Consider the following 25,259-nt stretch of genomic DNA (forward strand, 5'->3'; position numbering starts at 1 on the left):
CAAAGGCCATATTCATTCTCATGTCCCCAGCAACTATCAAATAAATAGTAACTCAATAAATTGACATGAAAATACTTGGAAAACAAGCCAAATCTTCCGGGAAGAGATGGAGAACAAGCTGGGTCTTAGGGCAGATAGGATTTTCCAAGGTAAGTGTGAGAAGGACTGGGTGTCTGGTGATAAGGAAAAGCAAATTAGAAGGAGAAGTGGGAAAACTCAAGCACTTCACTGGGTTAAAGAAGAAACTTGATGGACTGGATGGACCTGGGGATGTTGGAGAGGGTAAAACACAAGAGGGTGGAGCCAAGTGGTGGAGGGTCTCACAATCCAAGCAGGGCAGCTTGCACCTAATGAAATGAAGAAATGGAGAGCCTTGGAAGGGCTCTAAGAGGTAAGTGATTGATGGGAGTAGCACTGAGAATGTTGACTCTTGCAGTCTGAGTGGCAGAGAGATTCTCTAAGCAGGGAGCCAAGAAGGAGTCTCCTAGAGAAATCCAGATTTAAGATGATGTGTCTGGAATGAGTGGTGGCAATGGGGCTGGATAAGATGGGCTCAGAGAGGATTTTTAGTAAACATTTTTGAGCCCGTGGTGAATAACTGGTACCTGGCTAAGTATAGGAGAAGTCAGGGAAAGGATACTTTCCAGAGAGAGCTAAAGGAGGGGCTGATAGCCCCCTCTTCAGTTGCACCCCCCAATATCTTCCTATTACAGAGTGTGAGTTTCCACTATAAGAATTTGTTTTGATTGTTTTTCCTACTGGTGTTGCTGACATGAACAACCCAATGAATTCAACCTGAGACATGATAGCTCTCTTTTCTTTCTGGAAGAGATAGTGGGGACAGGCCTAGTCCTATAAGCCTTACTCCTCCCACTTCACTCCTGAGTCCAAAGGGGAGAGAGCACTGGGGGTAATGCATGAGTGAGGAAAATGAATATTCCCTAGAATAGATGAAAACAGTAATTTAAAAAATAAATAGAAGAAGTTGGCAGCGGAACAAGCATAGCCTAGGAGGAGGTTATAGGGAACTCTCCAGAAAGCACTGTTGTTTCTGACAACATAAACGGATCCGTATCACAATAGGGCATTGTCCTCTTCACCTCCTCATCATTCTAGACATGGGGTAAAATCTGTTTTTCAAACAACTGTATTGAACCATACATGGTATATAACAAACTGCATGTATTTTAAATATGCAATTTGATAGGTTTTGACATAGGTAATACACCCATGATGAAGCCATCACCCCAATCAATATCACATATCACATATCCATCATTTCCAATAAAATCTGTTTTTGAAAATCACTGAGACAATCTCCAGCCGGAAAGTGATCACTGAAGGCCCCTTGCTTTGCAGACAAGGAAATGAGGCCCCAAGAGGGCAAGAGGCTTTCACAAAGCCCCAGGGCTGGTCTGAGGTAGAGCAGGCACCAGGAGCTCCATTCTCAGGCCCCAGTTCCTGGCTCTGACGGCTGACACTCTACAGTGCCAATTAGTCCAGGTAATTCTACTCTGCACTAGGAAAAGACCATTTTAGACCAAATGCTTCTTTATCAACCCATCTCTAGGGAAGCTGTAATTTAGAAAGAGAAAGATGATAGCTCTCTTTGGAAAAGTGCTCTAATGGCATGTTACTCCCTATGAGGATGATGTTAGGCACACTTCTTCGTTTTTGCCCTTTAACCCCAGAAGGTGAGAGCCTAACTGCAGGGCCAGAAGGATACAGTATGAGACTGAAGGGAACACAACTACAAAATTTAAACCCTTCAGCACAGTTTCCAGACACCAAAGCTCTTCAAAACCAAAACTATGGATGTCTTTGCCTATATAAACATGGTTATTCATAGTAGAATGAATTATACAGCACAATTAATAAAGAATTAACGAGACCTTTTTAGAACATTATGAATTAAATAGACTTTGGTGCTTTGACTGGGAAATACACAAAATCGTGGTTTCTGAGATGGAGGAAGTATGCTCCAAATTTTAATCAACCAAACCCAAAGCAAAAATTTCCATCACAGGAAGATGAAGATTGGATCAGAGATGCTTGACTTTATGTAGTACCTTTAAAATAAGGAACCTTTAAACCCTGATGGGATTTCTTAATTTTGACAAATGTAACACAGTTACATAAGCTGTTAATGTCAGGAGAATCTAGGTGAGGTGCATGGGTATACAGCAGGACTCCACTATCGTGGCAACTTTACTGTAAATCTAAAATTATTCCAAGTATGATCCCCAAAGAGAAAGTTTATTTAAGAAGATGAAACTTTCTGGGAAACTACCTGCAAAAATCATTGAAAAGGCAAACAATGTACAGAGGAAATAATTGCAGCATGGATAAAGAGTTAATATCCCCATGTAAAGAGCACTCACTAACTCTATAGGAAAATACCTTGCAGAAAATGGATAATGGCAGAAATAGGCAGGACCCACCCACATACCCACACAGATATGAAACAAACTTTAAAAAAAAAAAAGTAAATTCAAGACTATGGAGTCTCTCATTGGTAGAATGCTTGCCTGGAGTGCATAAGGCTCTAGGTTCCATCCCAGCACCACATACAAAAAAAGAAAGAAAAACAGTCAACATCCACAATAATCAAACAAATCCTATTTTTGAAAATGATGCTTTTTTTTTTTTTTTTAACCAATCAGATCAACAAAGTTATTGGGGTTTGTTGGTTTTGTTTCTTTTTTTTTTTTTAATTTTTCCTGTGGTAAATTGGTTTCTTATAAAAATATGGGATGTAACTTGGTGGTAGAGTGTTTACCTAGCATGTGCAAAAACCCTGAGTTCAATACCCCATACCAAAAAAAAAAAAAAAAAATTTAAAGTAAGGATAAAAAATCTTCCAGGGAAAGTTAAGAAAGTTAAGAAAATGAGCTCTGAGGGAAGATCATACATTGTTACAGCCCTTCCAAGAATGAGATCTGGCTATTCAAATCCAAAAACTTACAGACACCATTCTACTTTTTAGGAATTTATTCTAAGGAAATCATCATGGATACACATAAAGATTTATCTAGAATTTTTATTATTTAAATGATGAAAAATTAGAAAACCCCCAGTGTCTTCTAATTGGCACAAATCAAATAGAGCAAACCCATACCAACCGAAAATGAAATGACCATTAAAAATGATGTTGCAGGGCCTGGGTTGTGGCTCAGCATTAGAGTACTGGCCTAACACATGCAAGGCCTGGGTTTGATCCTCAGCACCACATAAAAATAAATAAATAAATAAATATATATATATATATATATATATATATATATATATATATATATATTTTTTTTTTTTTTTAAGAAAAAGATGTTGCAGGGTTGGCGGTATAGCTCAAGAATAGAACACATGCTTAGCATGTACGAGGCCTTGGATTCAATACCCAGCACCAAAAGAAAGAAAGATATATATAAAAATATAAAGACACACAAAAAAGTTCATAGAATATTAAGATTTTTTTAAAAGAATCTTACATTACAAAACAGGTATTCAAGATGATGATTATATTAGAAAGAAATACACTAAAAAGTTAAGTTATTCTGCTATACAAATTACCAAAACTTTTATGTAGTGAAAATAATTTTAATTTTCTTCATTTTTCTTATAATTTTAGTAGAAAGAAAAAGAAAAAAAAAGACCAAATTCCCTACTGATTTGATTTGGGGGAACCACAGACTCTAGCATCTTTTCCTAGACCTTGATCTTATTGCTGATTAGGCTTCTCTCTTAACATTGTGTTTTCTAAGCTGGCTTTCCTTTTGACCCCCAAGTTCCTAATTTGAGTTCCCCCAAAGACTTTTTTCCTACCCACCCATTCTTTGGGGTTCCCAGAGTTTACCACCCCAGCAGCTCTCTGCTGCCCCCTTCTGCCACCAGCAGATAACCACTGTCAATCCATCAGGTCCCAGTTTACACTGGGCTCCTGCCTTCTTCTAAAGACAACCTTTATCATTGCTTAAGCTGAAAAGTCCATTACAAGAAGGAAATTGACAAATGAGTTGAAGATGGAACCTCAGGTTTAAGCGTGGTCATGTTTCCCCAGTATTACTTCAGTGAGCAAGAAAATCAGGTAAATACACTGAAGAAATTTGACTCTGTGGGGCCACAGACCAGCTTGGGCCATCCTGCTCTGTTGTTCCCAGACAAGAAGTACTCACCGAATCACCATCAAGAAACATTTCAAGATTCTCTCAGGGTCCCTTAAATTTCATGTCTCTTCTGTCTCCTGCTCCATTTCATAGAATCCAGAACCAAACGCGTCAATCTGTGAGCCATGAAGCCTTCTTACCATCCATGCCCTTTGGAATCCAGTCTTCTCATTGTCTTTGATTATGCTTGTATGAGGCTATCATGGTGGCATCCTCTTTAAAGGGAACACTTTTTCATATTCTGAATCATTGCCACATTATTAAAGATAAAATGGGGAAAGAAGTCCATTTCACAAATTCTTTTTTATAATAAATCAGTTGGGAAGAACAAATGGATTCCCTCCACAGATCATTTTATATACAAATAGCCATTTATTCTACGCTAGGAGGAGTAAACAAGGCCACCCGCTACCCCGATGTGAAGATCTGTCTTTTCACCCTTCTCTTCATCAGTTTATCATTCTTGATGACTCCTTTCCAGGATCCATGAATGGATTCCTCGTTTGTGGAATTCCTACTGTATGACAGAAAGAGTCCCAGAGCTCCAAAGAGGACAAACACAGATTTATTTTTCTGCCTACAGCTTAACATCCAGAACAGCACTGTTCAATGCACATGTTCTACATTTGCACTGTGAGTGCTTTAGACATCAACTACACCATGTGTGGCTATTGAGCTCCTGAATTGTGACTAGTCTGATTAGGCAATTAATTTATTTTTTATTTTTAGTTGTAGTTGTACACAATACTTTCATTTTATTTATTTATTTTCATGTGGTGCTGAGGATCCAACCCAGCACCTCACACGTGCTAAGTAAGAGCTCTACCTCTGAGCCACAACCCCAGTCCCTTAGGCAATTACTTTTTAAAAATCTGATCGCAGCTAATTTTAACTTAAGTTTCAAAATTTAAACAGTGTAAAATATCTTTCCTTTAGACACACTTTATTGTTTTGGGAGGGCAACAAACATTTTAACTGTTAATAATTTAACATTCAAATTGAAGTATGTTGTACATGTACACACCGGATTTTAAGTACTTAGTATGAAAATTCAGATGTGAAATAACTCAATAATTTTTGTGTCCACTTCGTGGACAAATGACAATTTGGAGGACATAATGGGTTAACAAAATATATTATTAATAATACCTTTTACCTTAATTATTACTTTTACCTTCTCTAATATAGTTACTAGAAATTTTTAAATTACATGTGTGTCTTGCAATAAATTTCTGTTGGGCAGCCTTAGTTCAGAGGTGGAAAAATGATGTCTAAATAAATAGTCTTTTAACATCATACATAATAAGTTCCTGGAAATGCGTAGAAAAGTCTAATGCGTAAAAATTGACCAGTATAGTTACCTGCTATAATAGGGTGAGATAGCTTCTCAAGAGCTACAAAAAGAAAAAATAAAAAAAAGTTCAACCTTTATCCAAATTTCAAAAGTAATTCATGCTGCTTATTAATGATTAAAATACTACAAAAGTAATTCAGGGGGCTGGGAACATAGCTCAGCTGATAGAGTGCTTTTCTTTAGCGCTTTTTTTCTTAATATATGTTAGCCAGTTCACCTTTTTCTTTTTTTTTTTTTACTTGTTTTATAAAATGTTGGGCAGACATACATACTATCCAACTTATTTTTTGACTTTAAAATATTATTTGGACATCTTTCTGTGTCAATATTGTGTACTTAGCTTACCAATGAATATTGTTTATAAGAAACTAGTTAATAAGTTATGATATAGCTATATAGGTTGAGCATCCCTTATCCAAAAATCAAAAATCTGAAATATTCTAAATTCCAAAACTTTTTGAGCACCAACATGATGCCTCAAGTGGAAAATTCCACCCCATGACACTGTTTAATTGCACAAAATTATTTAAAATATGGTATAAAATTATCTTCAGTTCATGTACATAAATTGAATATGAAAGAAATAAATTTCCTGTTAGTTTCAGATATCCTATTATGTATATGCAAATATTCCAGAATCTGAAAAAGAAAATCCAAAATCTGAAATACTTTGGATCCAAAATGTAAGGATAAGGACACTCAAATTGTATGATGCAATACTATGCAGTCATTAATAAGAAATGAGGGACCAGGGATGTTATAACTCAGCAGTAGAACATTTGTCTAGCATGTACGAGGCCCTGGATCAATCACTGTCACTGAAAAAAAAAAAAAGAAAAAATAAATAGATCTGTGTGAACTAATAGGGAATTATATCTAAAATATCTCTATAAGCAAAAAGAAAATAGCATGTTACAATTGAACTTTTGTAAGAAATACATATTTGTAAAATTATTTATTATTTCCAAGTTGAGACAGCAAGAGTTAAAGTTTGGGTAGTGAATTCAGGTAGCAAAGGTATTTGGTTTTCCCCCCATGCTCAGTGCCTAGCAAATAACAAGGGTTTGGATGAGGAAAAATATACCTGAAAATATTTATCTGAATTTATTTGGTTCCTAGGTTTGGAAAGCAAGAGTTCTGATTATTACATGTGTTTATGCACAAAAATGGTCTGGAAATAATGCACATGGAATTGTTAGTAGTAATTATCTTGGGTGGTAGAATTTTCTTTCTACTTTAACATAACAATGTTATTTGAATATCTTAGAATATGCATGGGTGCTTCTAATCAGAAAACAGCACAATAAAAATATCATTTCGAAAAGCAAATTCTGGAAAACTGGAAACCTAAGCACAGAAAATACTGTAGCGAATATCCTTATGTGTGTATCTATATTTTTGTACATCTGACAGGATATTTTTGTTGGACAAATTCTTTTTAATGAAATTTCTGGTCACAGAGTGTGAACATTTTTAATCTTTCCAGATTGCCTTCCAAAAAAATAATAGCAATTTTCTTTCCCATCAACATTGCTTTTCAAAGAGCCTGCTTCCCACATCTTCCTAATGCTGCTGTCATATAAAATTGGACCTACACCAATTTAAAATATGAAAAATGTTTCATTGTTTTTTTCTGGACTTCTTTTTTTGGTCAAGTTGAGCTCTTTATGATGTATTTATTGGTCATTTGGAATTTATCTTCTAAACTTTCTATTTATATATTCTACCATTTTTCTACTGTTATTTTGTTTTATCTTATTTTTAAAACTATTAATATGTTAGAGACAGGCTGGGGTTGGGGCTCAGCGGTGGAGCACTCGCCTCGCACATGCGAGACCCTGGGTTTGATCCTCAGCACCAATGTAAAAATAAATAAGTGAAATAAAGGTATTGTGTCCAACTACAACTTAAAAAAATAAATATTTAAAAATATATATGTTAGAGAAATTAGGGCTTGCCCTAATTTTGTGTTCCAAAAATTTTCCCAGTTTGTCTTTTTCCTGTATTTACTAAATGCTTCTCTCTCTCTCTCTCTCTCTCTCTCTCTCTTTCCTGAAGTTTAAATATTTTTATGCAGTCTAAATATCAGTCTTTTCCTCTAAGACGTCTGGATTTTATTTGTATTGTGTTTGGAAAACTGTTCCTTAATTCTGAGTTAGGATAAGAAACATTTTAATAGTGGGCTTTTTTTTTTTCTCCTAGTATATTTATGTTTTTCCTATTTTATCTCTCAGTTTTATTCCACCTGGAATTAATTTTCTTATAAGAAATTAGTGCACATCATCTTTCAGATATAGTTTTCAGAATATGTTCTTGAATTTTGTCCTTTTTCCTCCCACAAATGAATAGTGTCAACAGGCTTAAGTCCAAATATGTGACTGCTGCTAAAATGCACCCTTCCAGCATGTCTAATGATTTCCAGCTTTGTCTCAACTGAACCAAGTTTATAAGTCTATTCTTCTTATCACTAACATCAACACATTTATTTTTCCATATATAAATGTCAAGTACTAAGTACTCAAATAGATGTACAAATCCCAATGCACATAGATATTCGTGCAGTTGAAACTAAAGAATGCAGTCATTTGAAATAGTTGTTCATGAGCTCAAGTTTAGAAATTCAAATTCTCAAAGTTCCACAGCGTCAGTGTATAATGTCCAAAAACTCCCGTCATTTGAACATCAAACATGTGAGAGGAGGAATTGCCATCCGCTGCTGCGTTGAAATGTGATCTGTACTAGTGCAGGGGTCTGAATTGTGGGAAGCCAGCTTTCCTGGGAGAGCCACAGAAAAAGTTATGAAGATAGGAAAGATGATGGAATGAAATGGACATCATCACCCTAATTACATGTGTGATTGCACTAATGGTGCATTCTACACCATGCACAACCAGAGAATTAAAATGTTGCTCTCCATTTGTATACAATGAATTGAAATGTGTTCTGCTGTCATGTAGAACTAAGTAGAAGAAATAAAAAATTTTAAAAAAAGGTAACCTGATATTAAACAATTAGTTATTTTTCTATGGTTCTGTATCCCTTTTCAGATAAAGTAATTTTGGAAAGACCTGAGAAGAAAAAGTTACAGGTTGACTTTCAGGTTGATCTTAAAGGGGGCATCGACCTTTGAGAAGTTTATCTGAAGATACAGTGACTGGCTTTCCACCAGAGAAGTGGATGCGTGACAGTGGGACCCCTACCAGGAGGGACTCTGATACCATCTTTCCCCATTCCCTCCAACCTCCCCTCATCAAAACCAGGAAGGATCTGCTGCCAGCCACTTGACTCTTGCTTACTGATTATCTGTCTTCATTCACAACAAAAATATTACTCCACCTCTGTTTTGTGTTTTATACCTTCTTATCTCTAATTGTACAATCAAGGGCTTCTTTCTCCTGAAAGAAACTTTAGACAAAGCAAACCAGGTTAGGCAATTTTACATGAGATGGCTGAATGACCTTTATTTAGTTCTTTTGGTGTGGCCACCTGGGATACCAGATACCCCAGAACACCCCTCCTTACCTGGAAGATGACCCTCTTTTTGTCCTGGCCTGGAGCCTGATTCACTGTGGTCACCTTCTGCCCCTCCCCAGTGGCATTCTCAGCTTCTTTCCCTTCCTCAAGCCAAACCTCTAACCTCCTCCAATTCCCAATACACACAAAAGCATTATTATACCAAAAAAGCATTTTTTCAATATGATTTAAAAGCTTAATCCTACATCCTCTACTCCCCAAGCCCTAAGATACTGCACATTTGAAACTAATTAAAAGATTTGTATGCCAGAATTCCTAACTCAGCAGTCATCAGTATGTCCCTGAACTTCCCACATAACCGAGAAGTGTGTTTTGTGTTGTATTCTTCAGGCTGTGGTGTGCTGCAGCCAGCTCAGATCAGCTCGCCAGAGCCAGTGGCTCATCGCTTTCCAACTCCACATTCAGAGATGCCACTTTGGTAGCTTGAGATCAGCAATAGTGGAAGTATTTATATCACGCAAATCAGCAAGTGCTACAAAATCAGAGCTGTTAACAATCAGAGCCAATTGTTAAACAGTTACCAGCACACCACTGCTTTAAGAATTCTTTTGGTCTGCAGTAATAGAGAACCATTGAGCTAGCATAAGTAAAAAGGGGAATTTATTATTAGAACATGCTAGTGAAGTGTCATGGCATCTATGAGTGGGTAACAGATAGGCTTTGGGAGGAGCTGGAACCGGAATTTGGAAACCACCAAAACTCTGCCCTTTTCTGTTTCATGATTTCCTTTTACTTACAACCAGCTTTCTCTGATTCCTAATCTACAAGGAGGGTAATGTGCCCCTCTGCCAGACCTACTGTAGGTCCAGTCAGTCAAAGAGAAACGAATCTCTTTCCTAGTCCAATGTTCAAATTCTCAGGAGGGGCCTGAGATTGGGAGAAAGTTCTATTGCCGTCAATGCCTGGTCAAGGTAATGTGGGGTGGAGGTAGGCAGGATCCCAAGTCATGAAGATGAGGGGATAAAGTGGCTCTGAACAAGAAAAGGGATGAAACAGTCGACACAAAAAGGTCAAAACATTTATAAAGACCTTTCTCAGCTGTGAGTAACTCACCATCATCACCACCACAGTCAAAGCTCCAGGCCTCCATCAAAGGAGCACAGTCAGCCAATTGTTGGTGGGTGCCATATCTGCAGATTCAACCAACCCAGAAAGTATTGGGGGATGTGGGGGACTGTATCTGTAGTGAACATGTTCAGACTTTTTTTCTTGTCATTATTCCTTAAGTAACACAGCATAACAACTATTTAGTAGCTTTTACATTATACTAATTATTGCAAGTAATCTAAAGATGATTTAAAGTGTAAGGGTGGAGTGTGTAGACTATGCCATTTTATACAAAGGCCTTGAGCATCCATCTATGGGTTTTGGTATCCTCTGTGGAAACAGAAAGATAACTGTATGTCCACTTTATGTCTTGACAACTTTGGTGCTCTAAAGCCCTGCTCTAGAAATCATAGTGGACAAGATCACAAGACCCTGCGCCAGCTGCAGGTAACAAGGAAACCAACAGATAATGTTTCACCAACAGAAGAATGACTTGACCTTGCCTACAAGAAGTTCAAAAATATAATTATTCCAGAAGTTGTTATTCAGCAGCTCAGGACCTAGTCTTTTTCATAGCACCACTCTGTCACATTCAGACCAATGCCCTCAAGGATACAAGCTAGCTGTCACAGTTGCAGCCATTGTGTGCAGAATTGGAGTTACTTAGTTAGCAAAAAGAGACAGACTGTTTCTTCTCTGTGCATGTTATATATATATATGGTTGTTGATGGACCTTTATTTTATTTGCTTATTTATTTGTGGTGCTGGGAATCCAACCCAGTGCCTCACACGTACGAGGCAAGCACTGTACCACTGAGGTACAACTCCAGCCCCTCTGCATGTCTTTTTTAAGACTAAAGAAACCTTTCAAAGAATTTCCCCACCAGCAAACTTTCTTTCCTGGAATGAGATTACATGCTCCTCATGGACAAGGGAAATTGGTATTACCGTGACTGGCTTAGGGCAATAAGAAACTAACTCTAAGACATGTAAGAGAGGGACGGAAATGGCACAAAATGAGGGCCTCCTAGAATGAAAGAAAGGAAAGCAGTGAGGGGGGGGCGGGTATGCAGACTCTATCTGAATATGAAGCGGTGCAATCAGAGAAAAGAGAAAGTACTCTGGCCCTAAGTAGCTTTTCTTGAAGGCCGTTTGTCTCTTGCTCAACTCTCGGACCTGCCAGTCAGTCTTACTAACCCTGGCTGTAGACCCTTCCACTGGAGACTGGTTTTCATCTCCCTGCTTTCCCCTTTTGATTTATGCTAATTAGTAGCAGAGTTGGCTCCCAGCCTGGTGTTCTCACTGCTAGATCAAGAGTTTGAACACATGAAACTTTATGGTGACAGAGGACCCTAATAAACGAAGATGATTATAGACAGCAGGCCCCAAGGAGTGTAAGGAACCGCCTGTGAAAGAGGCCAACCTTAGAAGATAAGAGATAAGAATTGGAAAATGGCATTGGCCAGGTTCACAAAATTTTTGCTTAAACAAAGAATTTCATGCATTTCTTTTTATGAATAAATTGTTCAGAGATGAAGCCGTAGCTCAGTGGAATAACATGTACTTAGCATGCACATGGCCCTGGGATAGATCCCCAGCACAGAAAGAAAGAGCAAGAGAGAGAAGAAAGAAGGAAGGGAGGAAGGGAGGAAGGGAGGAAGGGAGGAGGCAAGGAAGGAAGGAAAGAAATGGAATAAGTTGTTCAAAAAAGGACAAGCATGGTTTTATATGCAATTCAGCTTTCTCTTGTCAACTTCCCTGGACTTCTCTAATAACTTCCAGTCTACTATTTAAAAAGCTCAGGTTTCTATTTTCATCTGTAGCTTTGTTAATTTTAGATATTAAATGCAGCTCTTCTTTACACCAAAAAAGACTATAATTTAATATTCAGTTGATATGTAATAGATACTTTAAAAAAAAAGATATTTTCCCCCTTTGTCTTCCTTCACCTCCCTGAATGTGGGTGCCTGATTCCAGTTTCCCCCTTACCCTCCCATCCATTTCTGAGACCACATGTTCCTGACAGATAGAGAATATCCAGGTGGCCCAGTACTTGGAAACCTGTCAGATGCTATTCAATGCAATAAAGAACACATCATACCAGTCTTTGGCGTATTGTTACAGGGAAACCCTGTTTAGAATTCACTAATTGGGAATTTGTGATAATTTGAGGAAGGGCTGGCTGAAGTTAACCTTTGTACTATCTATGGAAAAAAAAGAGTTCACTGAAGTTCTGAATAGTATAAACAAGATTGGAAGGGGAATAATTATCTACTTAAAAGAACCAGTTGTTTTGAAAAGCTTTAGAAGTATCCTTTTACATACAAACAGGGTAATTATGATTTAAACAAAGGCTGGCCTGTTTCTTAGGCTTCTTTGAAATGTCAATTACAAATTACTCTTGTCTATTCACCAAGGCAAAACCGACCCCTGTGTACCAGGCCACAGTTGGTTAGCTTGCTTCCACTTACTATATTTGAAAATAATAAACCCAAAGTTCTTTTAAAGTAATATAATTTAATTCAAGCTTTTCACTATCCTAGAAAGCTGGTCCATCCTGGAGAATGGGTAAGGATTTACTGAATGCTAGTGTATGACAATCAGGAATGCGTGGAAACAATTACTTTCACTAATTTAATGGTGTAGCTGGATAAGAGGTGAAAATCTCCAAAGAAAACACTCTACCCCAGTGACTTTTATGTTTTAGCTTCTCAGTGTAAGAAACACAGTTTGTACTGCAACTCAAGGCACACTAAAGCAAAAACAATTCCCTTGCTGGGTGTGCTGGCACATACTTATAATCCCAATGGCTTGGGAGACTGAGGCAGGGGTATCGCAAGTTCAAGGCTAGCTTCAGCAAATTACCGAGGCCCTGAGCAACTTAGTGAAACCCCATCTCAAAATAAACAAAAAGAAAAAAAAGGACTGGGATGTGACTCAGTGGTAAAGCGCCCCTCGTGTAAGTCCCTATTCCAAAACAAAACAATTCCCTTATTTGTACAATGCTATTATTTTCTAGATAGAAAAATTTTTTATAAGTGCTAGTCATAACATACTAAATTGATTTTGTGATCTATTTATAGTAGACCCCTTTATCCACAGGAGATATATATGTTCTAAGACCCCCCAAGAATACCTGAAATCACAGATAGTACCAAGCACATATTATGAATTTTCCTATACCTATAGTAAAATTTAATTCAAAAATTAGGCACTGTAAGAAATTAACAATAAAATATAAGAATTATAACAATATAATATAATGGGTGTGGTCTCTTTCAAAATATCATACTATATATACAGGGTTTGGTGTCTGAGGTTGACCAGGAGTAACTCAGACCAATGACCAGAGAACCAGGGATAAGGGGGACCACTGTAATGGGTTGCCATTTTGAAAATACCACTCCAGAATGTGTTGGGCAATAGATTCTTCATGACAGAAGGTGTAGAGGAGGGAGGGCCATAACTGCTCTCTACTTTTCTTTATTGTATGCAGGTTGGTGCAGAGCCTGCAGTAAACACCTGCCTGGGGTGCCACAGGAAAGCCGGCTCACTGCCCTTTCTGAACCCAGATCCTGTCCTCAATCTCCTTCTCTCAAAGAAGGCTGTTGACCTCACTACTCTAGCCTCTGCTGCCTCTAGTTTCTCAGTGTTCCATACAAAGTTCATTTCTCCACATGCCAACCCTTCCAGCTCAGTCTCCATTTCCCCCTTCTCTGTCAGGCTTCACCACTGCAGGTGAGACAAGTGGCTGCTACAAGTCCTCTCTACCAAATGGGGTGAACACTCCCTAGCTCACTTTCAAACTGCTCCCATCTCTGCTCAGTTTCTCTTGGCTGTATTTTCCACTGACAGTCCTTTTCTGGTCTATCTGAATTGGGTTTGGTATTTGGTGTCTCAAGTTTTTAATTTAATTGCTTTTCATTAAGAACATAAATAATATAGTATAATGGAGGAAAACATGTCTGTGGTCCACCCAGTTCCCCACACATTTACCAGCTGTATAACCCTGGCTATGGTATTAATTTTCCCATACCTCAGTTTCATCACCCATCCTTTTGGGATAATACCTATCTTGCAGGCTTGTGAAGGGTAAATAATCTTATTAAAAAGCTTGCCTGTGTCTGGCATAAGGCTAGCATTCTCTAAGTGCTACCTAATATCAATGTTGTTATTGTTGCTATTGTTAAGGTTTAACCTACTGTAAGTTCATCTCTCCTCCTGCCAAAACTATCCCACCCAAACTTGTTCAGAGTTTGAAAGGGTCTACCATGGAGCCTGTGTCCCAGCCTCCCCATTCCCTCCTCTCTACAAATACCTCCTATGGGTATACTCTCTTTCTTTATTGCATCCATCTTAGTTGAACCCTTCCCCGCATTCCCACAGTTCCCTACATCCCAGTTCCTGATACTTGACGTAGATGGGCATTGTCATAGAGCTCAATTCTGATACTTACCTGAGTGGATAGGCCAATGATGAAGGCAGGCCCAGGAATCTCATGCCTCCCAAGGCAGCCATCCAATCAGGTGACTGGTTTCAGCCTTTAAAACCAGAGAGAGACTTACAAGGACACTGTCATATAGCCCAGAGGCCCCATGCTGAGAGGCCATATAAGGCAACATCAGCCATGGCCAGTGTCTGCAGCCTGGGTTTCATGAGTCAGCTCCTACTCTCCAGTTGTGTATCTCATTCATGAATCCCGTCCCAACTCACTTGGCCATGCTTTTGCTCCTCATCCTACCATATCTCATCCTTTTTTTTTTTTTTTTAGTTGTTGTTGTTGTTGTTCTTTTTAGGTATATATCAAAGGTGAGTGTATTTTGACATTTTATACATACATGGAGTATAAGTTCTCATTCCTATAGTTATACATGATGTGGAGTTACACTGGTTATATATTCATATATGAACATAGCGAAGTTATGTTCAATTCTTTCTACTGTCTCCTATTCCCATTCCCCCTTCCTTTCCTTCATTCCCCTTTGTCTAATCCAGTGAACTTCTATTCTTCCCTCCGCCTCATTTATTTAATGTTAGCATCCACATATCAGAGAGAACATTTGACCTTTGATTTGGGGGATTGGCTTATTTCATTAGCATGATAGTCTCCAATTCTATCCATTTACCAGCAAATACCATAATTTCATTCTTCTTTAAAGCTGAGTAGTACTACATTGTGTATATATATTACATTTTCTTTATCTGTTCATCTGTTGAAGGGTACCTAGGTTGTTTCCATAGCTTAGCTATTGTGAATTGTCTCTCACTCTTTTTAGTACCACTCTCTCTGGTTTTGATGTCCTCCCACCCAAGTTAGCTTCTATTTTTGGTCTAATGTTCTTACAGATTATCTTGGATAATTTTCTCATATTTATAGAATTTATAATCCTGCCATACTGAACCAACCTCTATTCCTTCTTCCTGTAGGCAGCCATCTCTTATCCCTTAACAATGGCCTGTCGTGGGTCTATCTATGAAACCAGGGAAAATATCAGCTTTTGGCATAAATGACTTGGTAATAGTGTCATTGGTTTATGTTCTAGGTCTATAGTAGAATATCCAGGGAATGAGTCCTTATTTTATCATTTTGAAAATAACTATGGTCCTCCTTTTTGGACAGGCCCTGGTGAGGCTGTATATGTTTGGGCATTATTTATGACTGTAGAAAGTGCTGATTAACTTACCTGGAAATCAGTACTATGCCATCTTCAGAGAAGATGATTAATATCATAGTAATTAAGAGTTTGGATTCTGAAACCAGATGACTTGGGTCCAAATTCTGCCTCTGCAACTTACTACGATATTTTAAACTTGGTTATTTTGTTAATTTGAGGTTTATTGGGGTCCTACTTTCATAAGCAACTTAAGCATCTTGATCACATTAAGCTGGAAATACTGGAATTATTCACTCAATTGTGGGTACTTGCCCCTGCTCTGATTCTGTTGCTTCTGTTTCCCCAGGTCTTGTTTTTTGTATTCGTGAATTCTTTTGTGCACTGACTGAACTGCTTATTTATGTGCCGTGTTGTCTGGCACTGTGCTAGGCTACAGAGATGCAAAGGTGACAAATCCCAAATTCTATTCTTAAGGGTGGATAAATATTCACACATACACAGGGCACAGATATGTGCTAACATACATATTCATCAAAATGTTAAGGGTGCTGAGTTAAGAGAACTTTCCAAGGCACACTGGCACACAGGGGAGAACACAGTGAGTTCTGCCTAGGGAACAGAGCTAAATAGGTAACAAAGGTCTTTATGAAAAAGGCCAGGGCTTACACTCTTGGTTTTCTTTTTTTTTTTTTTTTTTTTTTTGGTGGTACTTGAGATTGAACCCAAGGATATTCTACCATTGAGCTATATTCCCAGCCCCACTTTTTATATATATATATATATATATATATATAGTGTCCAACTACAACTAAAAAATATGTATATATATATATATACATATTTTTTAGTTGTAGTTGGACACAATACCTTTTATTTATTTTTATGTGGTGCTGAGGATCGAACCCTAGCACATGCTAAGCAAGCGCTCTACCACTGATCCACAACCCCAGCCCCCTACTTTTTTTCTTTAAACTAACTTCTACAGAAGGTCTCACTAAGTTGCCGAGACTGGCCTCAAACTTGCAATTCTCCTGCCTCAGCCTCTGGGGTGACTGCAATTACAAGTGGGTATCACCACACCCAGCTAGGTCAAATCCTGACGCTTCCTGCTTCCCACCTGTGCCTTCAAACCCACTCCAAAATGAGGCAGTCTGACTTAGACAAAGGCTCTACAAACTTGCCTTAGAAATGTCATCCCATGTCCTGATTTCTAGTACCCTAGTCCCAGTGGTTGTAATGGGTTAAGGAATCTGCTCTTTGGTTTCTGACCTGTCCCTTCCCTGTCTCCACCCCCATTAAAGGCTCAGCCCGTAGTTATGAGGGCTGCAGTCTTGACCACATATAATACCCAAGTCTTTAGCCGAAACTTAAGTCCTTCTTTGAACTCTAGCCCCATCACCAATCCCTACTGGCTTATCTTGTCTTCATCAGCCTTCTCCTCTCAGATATGGGCCTTATTTTATATCCCAGCTGCAGTCCTACCACCCAATCAAAGAATGAGCACCAGAACTGCCACCCATCTACCAAGGCCTGGCAACCCCACTTCACTGGAACCATGGCTGAATTTCAGCTAATTTGTGACAAAGGTTAAACTTTGGTCAGGCTCCTCTGAGTCCTATTCTTAACTAGGCCTCAATTTTGGTCCTGGTCTCTTTGGCCTGTCCAGCCCAGGTTTGTTTTTTGTTTTCTTTTGCAGTACTGGGGACTGAACTCAGGACCTCACACATGGTCCAGCCCAGTTTAGCAAGAATCTTGCTAAGTCAGTTTAGTGAGAATCCTCCAATATCAAATCACACTTCCTATCTGATCAGTTCTTCAGCTTCTACCTTTGGTGTATAAGTCCTTTGTCTGCCTTTGCCAAGAACCTTGTTTAGGTCAATTTAGCAGGAATCCTTGAGGTATCCTTTTTATATCAACTGACCCCCTCCATCTGCCCTTGGGCTATAAATCTCTGTTTGTCCTTGTTATATTAGGAATTGAACTTCATTTATCTCCCTATTGACCTCTATTGCCATAGTCTTGTATAAAGTCTTCCTTACAGTTTTAACAAGTATCAGAAAAATGTTTTCTTTAGCACCTATCATGCCTTTGGTACAACAGCTGTGGGACAGCCCATAGTCCATCTACTCTTCTGAGTTATGCTGCCTCTCCTCCCTGGTCTACACCAGGAATCAGTTATTTTTTTCAGGCCCCTGAGCTCCTCTTCCTCAACAGCCCCTAGTAGATACATGTGGAAGCACAGCTGTGGTAGAGTTGTTTCAAAATAGAAACCTAGAAAGGATGGGCCAATTCTATTCCAATCAACTTCCTCTAGTTCATTCCATCAGTCAGATAACCAAAATATGTGAATAAATGTAAATGGTTTCTCAACATAAATTTATTTCCAAAGAGCTTCCTTATTTGCATTTTAGATATAAGCGAAATACACACACTCAAGGCATGACGTATCTGTCCTGTGCTCTTTTGAATAAAAGAAAAAAAAATCACAGTGAATACAGATCTTCAGTGTTCCAATGGTGCCAGAAACAAATTCACTGGCTTTTTTTTTTTTTGAGAAAAAAAAAAAAAAGAATTGTCTGAAATTTTACCTCTTGGGTTCCAAGTATGTTTTTGTTGATAGTAGAGAAACTTTATTATAAAAGTCTCCTCACCTAGGGCTCTGGTGAGTTCTCATTTTTATTAATCTCTTTCACTTGGCTTCCAGTAAGGTAAGATGAAATTCAAAATTTGTTGAATTTTGGATTAATGTCAGGCATAGCATTTTCCTCTGGAGTATCTCCCTTCATGGGGACTGATACTGAAGTGTTCTGTAGGAAATGGCGTGTCAACCACTCATTGGTTCTCATGGCTTTGCAGTGGAGGCAGGGCCTTTCCCTGATTTGGTAATTTCCCAGATTTCTTTGCCTTTGAGCTATCTTTCTCTTCTTAACAATGGTTGGGGATAGATGCTGCTCACTTTCACTCTCCTTCCATGAGGAGGCTCCTGAGTTAGATTCTTCACTGTCACACTCAGTAGTGTCACTGTCATGTTGGGTCTGATTCACCTGATGGAGTTGAGACTGGCGCCTGGCTCGTCTTTGTTCTAGATAGGCATTGACCAAGGCCACTTCTGAGTCCGTTACTGGGGAAAGTTGACCCTGTTTTGTTTTTTTCATTGTTTGAGAAAAGGCCCAGGAACCGTCTTTGTTTTGTCGCTTATAAGAATTTTCTTTGCTTGCTAACCAAGAAAATAAATGGACAAGTTAGAAACACTGTTGTTTACTTTAACTTCACATCATCCAGGGAAGCCTACTGCATGTGTGGGCTCACTCCTAAGGGTCAAATGTCAGGTCACTGCTTTCACCCAATCAACTGTGCTGCTGGCAGCTGGCTGCACTTAACAGTGCCATACCCTATGTTCCCAAGACCAGACGGCAATAGACAGATGCTTGATATGTCACTTTTGAAGTTTTGCAGACCCCAGAATATTAAGAACAAAGGGGAGAAAGTCTCCAAACTTTGTCAGAGAAGGACTTTTTCTCCCTTTGTCTCAAAGTCTCAAACATTCAAGAATGTGTATGTATATGAGGGTGATTTGAGTCGCAAAAACTAAGGCTCTTTTCTTTGTGCATTGGTATGCTGGCATTAGCTCAGACCAACTCACCAGAGTTGATAAATTTTCAGGAATTTCATGAGATGGTTACACATAGTCATCACTAAAAATCGTACAAACTTACAATTAAATAAAAAATATCCACTAAAAATAGTAATAATTACTTAATAACCATCATTTCCAAATTATCGTACTGTAGTTTATTATGCTGTGTGCTCTTGAAACTATTGATTAATGTCTGTTGTGTCTGGGTGTTGGAAACACCATGCTGGTAGCTTGAAACCAGCTTTGAGGGGTTACCCTGAAAATCAGCAAACACAAAAGACCAGGATTTGATGTATGGTTTTGTTGAATGTCTAAGACTAAGAAAGTGACAGAGAACATGTTACTAATGCAGACTGCAGTGCCATGCTGGCAGCCACTACATTATGACTAACTCCCTAAAATGAAACATTCTTCCAGTATTGTAAAGCTATTAGCCATTTCAGCAAAGAAACCCACTCACATCATAGACAACCAAGTTCCAACATAATATCTTTTTCACTTTCATTTGAGGAAAACAACATTCATGCTGGAACTATACCTGTTCATCAACTGCAGCCATGCTCAGGATGCAAGGGTCTGGCAAAAGTCAAGAAGAGGGCTGGGGGTAGTAGCACACCTTGTAATCTCAGAGGCTGGGGAAGCTGAGGCAAGAGGATCATGAGTTCAAAGCCAGCCTCAGCAACAGCAAGGCATTAAGCAACGCAGTGAGACCCTGTCTCTAAATAAAACACAAAATAGGCTGGGGATGTAGCTCAATGGTTCAGTGCCCCTGAGTTCAATCCCTGGTATGCAAAAAAAAGTGTGGGGGGGTATAGCTCAGAGGTAGACCTCCCCTGAGTTCAATCCCTAGTACCACAAAAAAAAAAAAAAAAAAAAAAGGAGAGCATTTTTATGAATCAGTGGTCTATACAGAATTTACCATAAAGGGCATTATATATTTTATTATTTATAAATTGTGTAAATTAAATTATAAAAACATGCACATTTGGGGAGAACCAGTTGTTAATTGTTACCAGCACACCACTGCTTATAGGTTATTGAAAAAGATGTCACTTCAGCTCACAATGAAGTGTACAAAAGGCAAGTTAATGTGAAGGGAGAGTGCTAAGGAAAGAAAAGAGAGTTTGTGTTCTACCTACCAGTAACTCATTGCTTCTGATGGCTTGGCTCAAGCAGCGGAGCTGTCCTGAACTAGGGAGTAGAAAAGCAAGGAGCTCACCCAGTGGGCCTTTGCTGGGTGGAGAAGCCCTGCAATGGTTTTGGCTGTTCACCTCTGTTGCTTGCTTTCCACACTCAGCACATGCCTCTCTCATCACAGTCCAATACCAAGCACACACCAGCTCTCACCTTTACTTACTGAAGCACTTGTTCCACCGTCTTCATCCTTTTTAGTCTCAGACATCTGTTTCAGAAATATATATTAGTAAGAGTGATCTCGGTTGATTTTCACTAATATTTACTTGTTAAGAAATGCTATTGCTCAAGGCAATAGTGTTGATATCTAATTTTTTAAAAGTTTTTAGTAACTTTTTTTAATATTCATTTTTTAGTTATAGCTGGACACAATATCTTTATTTTATTTTTATGTGGTGCTGAGGATCGAACCCAGGGCCTTACCCACGCTAGGCAAGTACTCTACCTCTGAGCAACAACCCCAGCCCTCCTGTCTAATTTTAAACATTCAGCAGTTACATAAGTACTTGTTAAGTTCCTGTTACTATGTTTCTACTTCTTCTGCCCATTCAGCAGCAGAATCCACCAAAATGTTTTAAACTAAGCAAAATGAAATAGAGAAAGGAGAGAAAATAATGCTGAGGAGGAGCTGCAGGTTATAAAGTTTTCCTTATACCCATTTACATTACACAGAAATTTCATTTAAAAACACACTGGATAATACAATTCATTCAAAATTACTTTTTAAAGAATTGATCAGGTTAAGTTATTTTTTTAAATAAAATATCTGATATGAGGCATTTATATACACAAATATCTTTACCTGAATTCACAGACTTAATACCTCCTTAATCTTTCAGATAGTTTCCTCCAAGATGCAACCATAATTTATTATCTTTTAATACGACATTCAGAAGAAATGGATTTCTTTGAATAGTCCAATTCCAAATATTCTGTCCCAAGACTATAAATATTTGTCCCATATTTCAGAGTAGCGTCCCACTTTCTGATGCTGAAGATGATTTTGCCAAAAGACGCAAATACAAAACAACTTTCAGAATATATAAAAAACTTTAGAAATATTCATTAATGTCTTGACATATAATTTTTTTCTCAAGGATTCTGTCATCAGGAAATAAGCCTCCCAAAAGAGAGAGCTTTTTCCACAGAAATATTCATCATTGTATAATTAGGATAATATAAAATTCAAATTTCAAAACTAAATAATGGCTAATTAAATTATGGTATGATCATATAAGATATAGTTGTAAAACTTATAATAAAAGTATGTCATAACAAGAGGAAATAAATATTTAAATGTTGAGCTTAAACTCAAGATGCAAAACTGTATATAACAGTATGAGCACAAGTTTGCTAAAAATATGAAAAGAGACTTTAAGGAATATATGTATAAGGGGTAGCAATGGTTGGCTTTTAAGTGGTTAAGACAGTGACTTTTTGTTTCTTTTTTTTTTTTTTCAAATTTTCTACAATTAGGGGAAGAACAAATTTATGCGGAAAGTCAAAACTTCCTTTGGGTTGAAAAAATGCAACACTTGAATATTTATAACTTCAATCTAAGATCCTGACCCATTGCTTTCTCAATATCTAACAAGGTACTTCTTTGCTTTTGGGGTTACAATAACCATTCTCTGAAAATCTTGACAGTGGAGTCCTTTTTGAAGACACCTTTAAAAAAAATGTTTTAGAGCTCCATAAATATTTTAAATGTAATATGTATAGAGAAAATTATTTAAAAATTAGAAATCTATAACCTTCAAAGTTAATAGTTGTTGGATATTTCTACATAATCTGAAGTGACTTTTATTTTAGTTTGTCTGTTTTCCTATAATCTCCACATTGTCTATAACATGTTCTTGTGTAACAGAGGGAGGAAGGTGTTTGAAAACACTTATTGGTTTTCTATCATTTCTAAAGAAAGCTTCCACATTTGATGTCAAATAAAAATAAAACCACAAAATCAAAAGAAAGATTTTGTGTTAAGCTAAGTGGAATCATACGGACTGTGGTTACAAAAAGCATTTTATTAACTGTCTTTGTGTGTGACTTAGTGAGTGAAAACAGCAGCAGTGCCTGCCCTGAGGGCAGAGTAGAAAATGTGGGCTGTGCTCTTTCTTTCTGCCACTAACCAACTCTGTGATCTTACCAAGCCACTTAACACCTCCTAAGCTCAGTTTCACATAGGCAGAATAAGGATTTCAGAGTAATATTTCCAGAAAAATACCAGCACTAGCAATCTGAATAAATCCTAAACAACTAAATAAGCTAAATAGAGTATTTATAGTCTCTGAAAGCAAAAGGGTAAGTGCACCCTAAAAAGTGGGAAATCCAGAGGAAATCAGCATGCTTCACGTTGGAGGATAATTACCACCACATTTCCATTGCGCTATTACCATTACTTCAAGGTTTGTAAATAAAGTCTCATAGTTTCACAGAGAAAATGAAAAAGTTCAAAGTGAAGGAAAAATTTCATCCTCCTTGACTAGCTCTCATATGGTTCTCAGATTTCCAATCTGGGACCTTTCAGGAGAAGCAGTCCCGCCAATTGTAGCTGCCACAAGGACACAGAATGAAAGATGAAACCTCTAAGATAATTAAGGTTTTAATCAGCACTGAATAGATTTAATTCAACATTTCAAACTATGCTTTGAAGTAAACAAATAATATGGCAGGAAATCTAGGTCTAGTCCCCTCTGTCACTAATCACTTGTGTGACATTGGACAAGTCCCTTAATTTCTGTGGGCCTTATCAACTAAAGAAAGAGGTGGATAATGATACCTTGTTTGCCTGCAAACGGAACCTGGACCACATACTCTCTTGAGTCCTTGAAGCTCAGGATTCTGAGTCTCCAAAGAGCTGATGCAAGCAAGAGAGCAGAGGAATAGCTGAGACCTCTTAAGTGGTCTTCATGATGAAACTGCCAGTGATCAATTTCAATTTTTTGTTAATTTTCTAAAGTAGCTTTTCTTGCCAGGCCAGACAAATTCAATATACTTAGCTAGGGAGTCTAAGACACATATAAGCTATCACTATTCTAAATCTCCTTTTGGCAAAGTATTTACCTTAAAGAAGCATTTAGACTTTAGATGAAACTTCTTCTTGGCTGGGATTTGGTGGGGGAAGAATCTTTGATTATTATAATGGAATCTGGCTGGCATAAACATAGCAAACCTCCTCTCCATCTAGAGCTGATATAGCACTCAGTCTAGCTGACCACTGCCAGACCAGGGCTCTGGCTGTAATGCTAAATGATGGTAGCTTGATTAATCATCAACCTGGCATTAATGTCCAGCAAGAATTCTATGTCAGCAATTTTCAAGAGCTTGGTTGCTCATAATATTTTGGGGCATCACAGTCCTGATAAAGTGGGCTATGTCATTCCTAAGAGCATGGGATTTTCTTCTGCTGATAAGTGATCAAGGGTGGTGACTTTAGTTTAGTTCTGCATCTTATCCTATGCAGAAAGTATACTGCTTCATTCTAAAATCTCCCAAATCCTGCATGAGTTTTTATCAATATGACTAACTTTTTTATCTTCAACTAGAATGACATGACTACAAAAAGAATTAACCAGGACAGAAGTTTATCCAAGCATTACCTAACTTATGGATAAATGATAAATAACCTAAATATCATAAAACTGAAGAATTTTTATGATGCAACCACAAGACAGAAAATCAAGCAATCATTAAAAGTGCTGATGAGTGAATAAAACTTTTTCAAGTGTTTACGGTATGTTATTAAGTTTAAAAAAACAGGATATGAAAATACAAACAATATAATGCCAGCCATGTAAGAGGAAAGATATACTGGGTCAGGAAAAAAAAAGAAGAAAAATAACCTAGAATGATACTAAAAAATGTTAACAGTGATTATCTCTGTGAAATAGTTTTAAATTTTTTTCCTCCATTCTTTTCAATATTCTTGGATTCTCTAAAATGACTTTTGAATTATTTTTATAACTAAAAAACAAATTTTTAAATAGTTTCAGCAAAGAAATTTATAAAAATCCCCTAGTATATACTAAAAATATTATTTAAAATTAAAAAAGGATATCCTACCCAGACAGAAGCCCGAGACAAGAACATCAGGACAGATATAATGGCAAAATACCAAAGCAGGAAGTTCCCTATTGCCCCACAAGAGTCATCCTTCCGGCATTCATAATCCTGATTAGGAATGGTAAAACTTAAAGGTATGGGGGGAGGATCTACCTCCCAAAATAAGGAAAAAAGGTCTCCCATGATGGATTCTTGCTTAGAAAATAAAACATGCTCAAAAGGATGAAGGTGACTGGGAACTATTTCACTCCATGACGTATGACAATTTCCTTGGCAACCCATTATGACATACATTTAAGGAACTATTACAGGGATTGACAAGTGCTTCTTGTATTTCTAAATTTTTGGAAGATTTATCTAAATTACTTCTACAAAATTTTATAGTATTTTCCCCCATACTTCAATATGGTTTTTTTGGCCTTAATCTTTTTTTTCCCCTTACAATTGTATATGTTTTCATATCTTTAGATCTAAGTGTCTAAGGTACCACTCATTTTTATCAATCTCTTTTATATGTTTCATACCATTATAAACTAATATACACTATTCTAATTTATCAAAGACTGAGTTGTGTTCCCCCAAATTCAAATGTTGAAGCCCTCATTCCCCCACATTTGATTATATTTGGAGAGAAGACCTTTAAAGAGGTAGCAAAG

The 25,259-nt window shown here is 37.7% G+C and overlaps 1 protein-coding gene across 1 annotated transcript; it reads right to left on the reverse strand.

Moving 5' to 3' along the window:
• Nucleotides 1-18,430: 18,430 nt before the first annotated feature.
• Nucleotides 18,431-24,786, reverse strand: Ssmem1 (serine rich single-pass membrane protein 1). The gene is made up of 3 exons (XM_076860502.1): nucleotides 24,604-24,786; nucleotides 20,695-20,749; nucleotides 18,431-18,927 (listed from the first exon to the last, which is right to left on the reverse strand). Exons 1-3 carry the CDS (start codon nucleotides 24,784-24,786, stop codon nucleotides 18,431-18,433), a joined length of 735 nt encoding a protein of 244 aa, XP_076716617.1.
• Between the last annotated feature and the right edge of the window lie 473 nt (nucleotides 24,787-25,259).

Source organism: Callospermophilus lateralis, chromosome 1, assembly GCF_048772815.1.
Source record: "Callospermophilus lateralis isolate mCalLat2 chromosome 1, mCalLat2.hap1, whole genome shotgun sequence".
Taxonomy (NCBI): Eukaryota; Metazoa; Chordata; class Mammalia; order Rodentia; family Sciuridae; genus Callospermophilus; species Callospermophilus lateralis.